This window comes from Macrobrachium nipponense, chromosome 1, assembly GCF_015104395.2.
Source record: "Macrobrachium nipponense isolate FS-2020 chromosome 1, ASM1510439v2, whole genome shotgun sequence".
NCBI lineage: Eukaryota > Metazoa > Arthropoda > Malacostraca > Decapoda > Palaemonidae > Macrobrachium > Macrobrachium nipponense.
Window position 1 is genome coordinate 205,990,530 of NC_087200.1, and position 10,094 is coordinate 206,000,623.

Consider the following 10,094-nt stretch of genomic DNA (forward strand, 5'->3'; position numbering starts at 1 on the left):
TGGAATATGTCTGAAAGGATTTGGAATGTTTTATTGAATGTTTTTTTTTCTTTTTATAAAATTTTGCCTCAATGTGAAATCTGGCTCAAGTCGAATAGTGATGGTGACACAACTGCAAAAGGTTAAGGCGCTATGTAAAATGAACAAACAGTAAATACGAAGACAATTAAAAGAAATAAAGTGCTAAATAGAGGAGCAGGTGCATTTTCTACAGATTTTCTCTAATTTCTTAAGCTGAAAATTATAACGGAGAGAAAGATTATCCTATAAATTATTTCATAATTCTCTCTCTCTCTCTCTCTCTCTCTCTCTCTCTCTCTCTCTCTCATTTTTATTTTCCCCTGTCCATTTACTCTACATGGACCGAAAGAATTTGCACACTGATAAGCAATACTTTTATATTTGCTCTCTCTCTCTCTCTCTCTCTCTCTCTCTCTCTCTCTCTCTCTCTCTCTCTCTCTCTCTCTTTTACTCGGTGTTCAGTTTTTCAACTCAACCCTTGAAAAGGGATGGAAGAAAAATGCAGGTCTGCTCCCGGGTATTTGCCCATTCATTCAAACGCCTTAGAACCCCAGCCATGTAGAATAACGATCCTACAAGACATAAAAAAGCAGAAAAATAAAAACTATGAATAGAGGCTAGTCCAAAAAAAATAAATTTAAAACGAGGGGAAAGGAAATTATTTCAAGTTTGTCAGAATTCATGTATCCTCGACGTAGGTGTGGCTAAAAACGTGATCTAAGTTTGGTATCTTTGAAGAAGCAGAATAAGAAGAAGAAGAAGCAGAAGATGGAGAGAGAGAGGAAGAGAGAGAGAATTTACATATTCTCGGTGTAAGGATGGCTGACAAAAAGCCCTTGTTTGATAGCTTGTAAGGAGAGAGGGAGAGAGAGAGAGAGAGAGAGAGAGAAAGCAGTTAAATAAGAAAAAATCAATGTGTATGCGTATGCAAATAGGTGATAACGATAATTAAATGCTAAATGATATGCAAGCGGACCCTTTATCAACCCTGAGTTTTTCCACAAAAGTTGTGTTTCATGTTTGGTTGAATTAAATTTTCTTCTTTTTTTATATAAAATGTTGATACAACAAGGGAAAGTGTGGCTCTCTTTACTTAATTAATTTCTATAATTTCAGTCGAAATCCATAGGTGGGTGGTTAGAGAGAGAGAGAGAGAGAGAGAGAGAGAGTTGCACCATAATAGTTTGTCACCACAGTATAACCATTGGCAATAATAGAAATTAGGTTTTCTGATCAATATAATGTTATCACGCAAGGACACCTCAATATTTGAAACCTATCGAGGTTAGTATATAAAAAGACCTAATTCTTATCATCAAAAAAAAAAAACGAAAACTATTTAGTACACATTGCTCCGATTTCTAGAATAAAAGTACTGATATTAATCAATATTCCTAAAACAATAGCAAAGCCAATCAGTAAAATCCTCTCCGGTAACCAGATTTGACTGAAAATCCATCACATTTGCAGAATCACCTGAGGTCAAGAGAACGATCACTCAACAAGCGACAGAATCCATTTTGAAATCTGTATGGAAATCCATTTACTAAGCGGCTACGCCTGAAATTCATCCAACGTTGCATGTTTACCCTATCAGCGTGATTGAATTGCAGAAATGTGAGGACATATGAAACCCCAGCATTTTACTGAATAGAAATAGAGTTATTGAAAGTGTACACGGTTGTGATGGTGGGCGAATATAAAACTGGTTACCTTTGAGCTACAGTCGAAATAAATCTCTGCAACAAGCATAAGTGTAGTGTGATCTTTGTGACCAAATTGTAGGAATAAGTGTCATGTGGTCTTTGTGGTTTCAAGAAATGATTTGGCCTATTGGCAAAATTATAGACACAAGTGTCATATGGTCTATGAGATTTCAAGTACAGATTTGGCCCAGTGACAAAAATAGCAGACAAGTGTCATATGGTCTATGTGTTTCAAGAACAGATGTGGCCTAGTGACAAAAATTGCAGACAAGTGTCATGTGGTCTATGTGTTTCAAGAATGGATTTGGTCCAGTGACGAAATTGTAGACACAAGTGTCATATGATCTATGTGATTTCAAAAACTGATTTGGCCCAGTGACAAAATTGCAGACAAGTGTCATGTGGTCTATGTGTTTCAAGAATGGATTTGGTAATTCTACAGAATAGTTCCGCACGGAATGCAAGGAACGTAACCGCGGATACGACATCCACTAGGGATTGGGGCGTCCAATGTATTTTGCCGTGTTTAATACTGGCCCCAGGGGGTTAATTACAGTCCTCCGAATAAATATTACTTAAAATTCTTGTTCAGGAGGTAAAACTGCATAGAAAAACCGCAACTGCCATAGTCTAGGCCGCTGCGGAAAAGTACCCTAGAACTACCACAGATTTGGTCCAGTGACGAAATTGTGGGCAGTTATTTGGCCTTTGTGATTTCAAGAACTGATTTGGCCTAATGACCAAACTGTAGACATAAGAAGAATAGCGTAATGTTGTCTCTTTCCTAACATTCCTATAATTTTATCTTCATCATCACTACCTTCAAAGTTTAATCCTCTGCAACTCTAAGCGCATCGAAACATGATGAAAACTTCCAGAGCTCATAAAAAGACTCATCTGGAAGGCGATAAAACGCGTTATAGTTCCCCGTGTGCCGTCGATACGCTTGATCGTTTGAAAAAAGTATTCTTCAAGAAACCGAACATCGGTTAGACGAAGAAATGATATGAATTATATATATATATATATATATATATATATATATATATATATATATATATATATATATATATATATATATATATATATATATATATTATAATCTACTTGCTATTTGGTATATGAGAAAATTCCTGGTGCAAGTCTGTTAATGTATCACAAATTTATTTTTATGGATATATACTAAAAAGATAAATAGTAGGTTTAAAAATAATATTAATTGAAGAACAATAAATATGGATGATTAGATTATTTGTTAAATAAATACTATCTGAGAAAAGTCTATTTTGAAATATTGAATTCTATTACGCAAGAAGAATGATTGTACAATTCAGGATAACTCAACCACTTATCCAGTATATGACACAAATAATCTAAATAAATAAAAAAGAATTAAAACGATGAATTAAAAGATGTTCATCACACATTCCATAAACCGGAATGACCCTTAGCGTTATAAAGAATCTTTTGTTATCATCATAATTTCATTCTTTGCGTAATTATTAATCTCTAACCGACCATAATCCAAAGCAGGGTCTCCAGTAAAGTGAGTTAATCACTCCTGCAGCTGCTTCGAATAACTGGCCACAAATTTCTCCTGATACTCTGGGGGCAATTATGGAAATTTGTTTGCAGATTTTGGTATTAACCGTTTCTTTACTGCTCCGTTATTTCTGAGAGAGAGAGAGAGAGAGAGAGAGAGAGAGAGAGAGAGAGAGAGAAGAGAGAGAGAGAGAGAGAGAGATTTGATCCCCCACTGGTTAGTACTAAACACGGTGAAGATGGAGGCAGACAAGCCTCCAAAACTTAGAGAATAGGAATCTCTTCTTTGGAACCTTACATATCACTGAGGCCATCTATGGAAGTATATATTATTGATAAACAAATTAAACACAGTAAAGTTAGTTTGTGTTCTTGAAGGCAGTGTTCAACCCACTTTCCCAGGGTCATGCCATGACGAAAATGTCTGAAAAGAGGGACTTATTGTTTGGGTAAAAAAAAATACACACAACATTCAAGAACGTATTCCTATGTTCCATTAAAATTCAAAAGCAAAAAAAACAAAAAGTGCAAAAGGTTTATTTTTATATTTATATTTGCCTTCACTCCAAGACCCTCCAATATCTATATATTTCATTCAGAAGCTTATTTCCTCTCCCTCTGAACTATTTCCCTCTTTCGTTCACCGAATTTCTCATCCTTCACTAATTCTGTTTTCATTTCCCCTCTCCGCTTTTTTCTATATTTATATCTGCTTTCATCTGCATCCCGTTCCTTTTCTCGCAGTTTTTTTTTTCTCTAGTTTTTGTTTATTTTTGTTAAGGGAGCTACCACGGAAAGCAGCGCAAGTCCCAACTCTGACTTTTCGTAACGTTTTAAAAACCTTTCTTTTCCACAATGTTTGTTGCTGTTAACTTCAATTTGTTTGTCGTAATGATTTAGTCACTATGAAAAGGTCCAAACATTTGTCTTAAATTTTAGGATAAAATAACCACAGTTCACAGGCAATCGAAAAAATGTCCCAAAGTATTAGAAGGAAAAATCCTTCTGAAACTGAAAACTTAAACTGAGGACAGAGAATTGACAAAGGGTCCAAATAACATAAGATGGAGAATGAACAGGGGTGCTTCAATCTTTTTTTATTTTTTTTTTTTTTTTTTTTAATATTAAGATCCTCAGAAGCAAGTCTACTATAACATACCCCTAATGATATACGCCAAGCTTTCAACATGAATTATATACAAACATATACCATGTGTTACTGGTGGCAGGTTCTAATGTTCTAATATGCGCAAGAGCTTTCCTTATTTAAAAAAAAAAAATAATAAATAAAAAAAAATAAATAAATAAACACTAAGTCTCAGAATTAAGTCTGCTTTAAGATAGAGGTAATGGGACATCTCTCATTCGATGCTGGAGGCAAGTTCTACTGTACTTAATAAGCAACGCCTTCTTTCCTTCAGAAATAATTAGACCTCAAAGGAGAACTCTTAAACTGGATCTAATCACTCCCAGCGTCAACACCATTAACCTCAAGGCTTAGTTTAGTCATTCCCAAAAAACAATTCCATCGAATATATGTCTTTGTTTTGAGGTGGGGACTGACTTATTTATAACTGTGGAGTCAATGCCTTTGAAATAAGGACTTCTTGTCTTTTAGATTCATACGAAGTTATTGGGTATCGAATACTCTAGTGAGTTGCAGTGAGAACTAATCTGGCTGGAGTTTGTTATGATGTTCTCAAAGTAGACTTGAAAGATAAATTAACTTTAAATATCCTGCCATAGGTAAAAACTATGACACATAACAGTTCTCTAGGTTTATTGATAGATACTTCACGTTATGGAGAAAATTCGGCTGATATTAGATTATATTGTCCATAATTTGTGAATAAAAGAATCTGCTATACAAAACAAACGTATAGCGAATAACAGTTTGTATCAACGTTTCGTAACATTTTTTTCCAGTCTCTTGGAATCAAGAAAAATGACGAAAGATTCTCTCATAAATAGCTAAGGTATTATCTTGGAAAAACCCGGGAGAGGATATTAAAGACATAAATTTTTTAAAACTCCGTTCAACACTAATTGAAGGATTATGGCAGGCGCTTCAATTTACCTGCCATTTTTCATCGAGGTCTTAAAGCAGTGATCAGAGAAATGATATCCGTTTCAGCTTTTTATATATGGAAATTACTGAAGGATTTCCCCCTTAAAGTTGACGTCTGCCTCATACTTTTTATGCTTAATTTTTTTCTCATTTATTTTGTTTTGAGGCTTAGAAAATATCACGATCCTAGCTTCCCCGAAGGCAACAGAGTAATGACGTCTACTCATTTTCAGTTAAAGAACATTATTCATAATTAAATCAACATATACCCATTTTAATTTACACCAAATGAATTAGAAAATTAATTCAGGCAAAAAAAGAGTTACAGTGTGTTAGCTGTAATAAAATAAGCACAAAATATCAGTCAAAATAAAAAAAAACGATAATATTAAATAAACAGATATCAAGGAATGTAAATTTGGTATTGCATAATGAATGTTTCTTGCAAAATAAAAGAATTAAGAGGCTTATAGAATGTTCAAAAGATCTTACAATAAGTAATGAGACGAAATGAAAAGCTACTCTGATTACTTATACAAGAAGCGTTTCTGTTGCTAAACGAGGCGAAGAATTAAAGATTTTACTTCGCAAATGATAATGAAATTGAAATGAAATATATTATAAGAATAATAAAGATATAAAAATAAAAAAGAAATATAGAGAAAATATAAAAAAAAAATAATATGGTGACAACGAAATATTAACTAAAATAAAATAATAACAATTAAGATCAGAAATAATAATAATAATAATAATAATACACAAACCTGGGTATAATGGAAGCGGGGGGGGGGGGGGGGGGGGGGGGAGGGGGGGGGGGGGGGGGGGGGGAATATAAAACATCAAGAGATGAAGGACACGATCAGGAAAGAATATATGCAGAGATCAAGGCGATACTCAAGTCAAAAACTCGAATGCCGGAATATGATAAAAGCCATAAACACATGGGCAGTGCCAGTAATCAGATTCAGCGCAGGAATAGTGGAATGGACGAAGGCAGAACTTCGCAGCATAGACCAGAAAACGAGGAAATATATGACAATACACAAAGCACTACACCCAAGAGCAAATACGGACACACTATACATAACACGAAAGGAAGGAGGGAGAGGACTACTAAGCATAGAGGACTGCGTCAATATCGAGAACAGAGCACTGGGGCAATATATGAAAACCAGTGAAGACGAGTGGCTAAAGAGTGCATGGGAAGAAGGACTGATAAAAGTTTACGAAAACCCAGAAATATACAGAGACAGGAGAAAGACTAGCAGAACAGAGGAATGGCATAACAAACCAATGCACGGACAATACATGAGACAGACTAAAGAACTAGCCAGCGATGACACATGGCAATGGCTACTAAAGGGAGAGCTCAAGAAGGAAACTGAAGGAATGATAACAGCGCCACAAGATCAGGCCCTAAAATCCAGATATGTCCAAAGAACGATAGATGGAAATAACATCTCTCCCATATGTAGGAAGTGCAATACAAAAAATGAAACCATAAACCACATAGCAAGCGAATGCCCGGCACTTGCACAGAACCAGTACAAAAAGAGACATGATTCAGACGCAAAAGCCCTCCACTGGAGACTGTGCAAGAAACATCAGCTAATACGTGGTACGAGCACCAACCTGAAGGAGTGATAGAAAACGATCAGGCAAAGATCATCCGGGACTATGATATCAGACCAGATAGGGTGATACGTGCAAATAGACCAGATTGACAAAATCAAGAAGAAAGTATCAATCATTGATGTCGCAATACCATGGGACACCAGAGTTAAAGAGAAAGAAAGGGAAAAAATGGATAAGTATAAAGACCTGAAAATAGAAATAAGAAGGATATGGGATATGCCAGTGGAAATTGTATCCATAATCATAGGAACACTAGGCACAATCCCAAGATCCCTGAGAAGGAATCTGGAAAAACTAGAGGCTGAAGTAGCTCCAGGACTCATGCGGAAGAGTGTGATCCTAGAAACGGCGCACATAGTAAGAAAAGTGATGGATTCCTAAGGAGGCAGGATGCAACCCGGAACCGCACACTATAAAACCCACCCAGTCGAATTAGAGGACTGTGATAGAGCACAAATAATAATAATAATAATAATAATAATAATAATAATAATAATAATAATAATAAATAACTTCATTCACTATGTCATTCAATATCCCATGATATCTTCATTCTTTCTGACACATGCAGTAGTTTATCTAAATTAACTGACACATTAAATTTGGATATCTCTGATACCTAACCATAACAAAATATTTAACATTCTTTCGAATTCCAAACGAAATCCCGATAAAAAAAGGGAAAACCCTAGACGCTCACACAAAAACCAAGATTCGGGTCGAGTGCAGCAGGCGACAAGTATTAATCGTTAGAGAGAGAGAGAAGAGAGAGAGAGAGAGAGAGAGAGAGAGAGAGAGAGAGGAAACATTCATGATTTCTGACTCTCATTCAGCGCTGTGACATTTGCTGCCGTTTCTGTCCACTTTGCATATTTGATGGCTTCGTTTCCTCTTTGGCAGCCAGACATCGAGCGATACCAAACTGATAAAAGAAATTATTGAAGGCTTCTAAAATGATGATGAATATGCGACGTGAGAAAGAGAGACAGAGAGCTAAGACCTTTCTGTTGTCGCTATCAATTGGGTTCTCAAATTGGAAGGAATGTCATTTGAATGCTGAAATACTTTGGCACATTTGAAGAAAGTACTAAGGAAGAAATCGATGAAGTTACCACACAGGAGACGTTCGGAATTAAATACTGCTGGTTGTTGCAGGTTCTTGATTAAGGAAACAAACCAGATTATCCGTCCAGAATAAATTGACCCTGGGTCGGTTTGTTAGTGTTTTGCAAGCCTTCACTTGTAAGTGGGAGATCTTTACTGTCCTTTGAATACACACACAACCACCCACAACACAGAGCGAGAGAAGAGAGAGAGATGAAGGAGAAGAGAAGAGAAAGAAGAGAGGAAGAAGGAGAAGAGAGAGAGAGAGAGAGGGAGAGATCAACGCATTAATCCGTCCTCATTACTTTACTCAAAATCACTCTGGCTAATAGTACTTGCAACAACTGCTAATTCCTATTTCCCTAAGGAACTAACTGTTCTGTGAAAGACTAAATTCTCTTATCATAAACCATTCAGTCCTAAAAAGGCCCCAAAATTTTACCTTATTCGGATTACGTAAGCAAATATTGCCAGAATCTATACTTCGTTCTGGTTTCTCCCTTACGCCTGTTTTATTCTTCTTCTTATTATTATTCTTCTTCTCCTTCTTCTTCTTCTCGGTAAACAAACGTGAAGCGTTAAAGGTCTTTGGCTTCTGTGAAAGGAAAACCAGGCTTCCGGAGGTCCCATTAAATAGCCTTGGCTCCACTGCCTCATTTACACTCGAGTCTAAAGTGTTTGTGGCAGTTTTGTGTAGCCTCAATGGGATGTTTGAACGAGCCACCAACAGTGAATGACGCTTAGATCTGGAACATTTGCAAAATGCATAGGTGGGAACTGAATAACGGAAGGAACTGAATGAAATTCGAAAAGAAAATCGAAAACAGACGAAGAGAAGATCTTGGTAGAACTTGTGATGTTTGGAGCCAGAAGCCATTGCTGAAATGTACTCTTGTAAACATACTGATAAGGATCACCGTGATATCTATTTATTAAGTTGATGTCTTGAAGAATTAGTTATTCACTTCCATACGTTCTTCTAATTAATCCTCTCTTCTTTCCATAAGCTTAGGGGTCGGTTGCCTTGATCCTTCTTCTTCATCTATCCCTATCGAAATGATCTTCCTCCATTAAAACACTCTTCTCCAAATTCCGCCTAATATTTGACCTCCTTCTTGACCCTCTACCCTTCCTCTTGACCCCTTTTCCCTCACCAGGCTTCAGCCACGGGCCCCCTCACTTTCTCCTCATCTCTCATCCTGACCACATGCCCAAACCATCTCAGTCTCGACTTTGTCATCATATCAGTCATCTCTAAATCCCAGACTCTTCTCTTGACTGCTTCATTTTCCAGCCTCTGACTTTAACTAATTATATAGTCAATAGCCAGGAATAAAGATTAATATTAATGATCTTGCTTATTTTCAACAATTTCAAGTTGACATTTTTAAAACACCGTACAATACCCAACTATAATTATCAACATCAAAGGCAAAACAGACTCATACAGGCCCATATTCCAATGATTCATAATTTACCTTTTGAAGCGCGACCAATTAGCAGCAGCGTAATATATGTCATTTTAATAACAAAATACCGAATTAATTTTGATGCTTGCTGACGATTTCAAACGTCCTGTCTTACGTGCAAGAATTTCATGTGTTAATTTCCGTAAATTGTTGCCTATATCTTTTAGGTCCCAGATGCGTTTTGGTTTGCAAAATAGTTGACTAATTTGGACAAAAGACTGAGCTCGTACAGTGAGTTGTATAACTTGATTTCATTAAATACTCCTCTTCAATTATAATAATAATAATAATAATAATAATAATAATAATAATAATAATAATAATAATAATAATAATAATAATAATAATAATAATAATCTTGCTGAAATTATAAAAAACAAAACATAATTCTACTTAATGAGCAGAATATTATTTCGTATCTTAGTGAAATTCTTTTTAACGAGGAGATAATGAATTTATATCTCTACGGATTTTTTTCTAAGCAAGCAGAACCGAACATAACTATAAAAAAGCAGCCCAATATATCCACAGGAGAGTCTGCAAACC

The 10,094-nt window shown here is 35.8% G+C and overlaps 1 protein-coding gene across 1 annotated transcript in view; it reads right to left on the bottom strand.

Moving 5' to 3' along the window:
• The window catches only part of LOC135219073 (uncharacterized), a 46,560-nt gene extending 37,229 nt beyond the window's left edge, over nt 1–9,331 (bottom strand). Inside the window, exon 1 of the mRNA XM_064255502.1 lies at nt 9,234–9,331. Coding sequence (XP_064111572.1) covers nt 9,234–9,331 — 98 coding nt within the window. The remainder of the gene's footprint in view (nt 1–9,233) is intronic.
• Between the last annotated feature and the right edge of the window lie 763 nt (nt 9,332–10,094).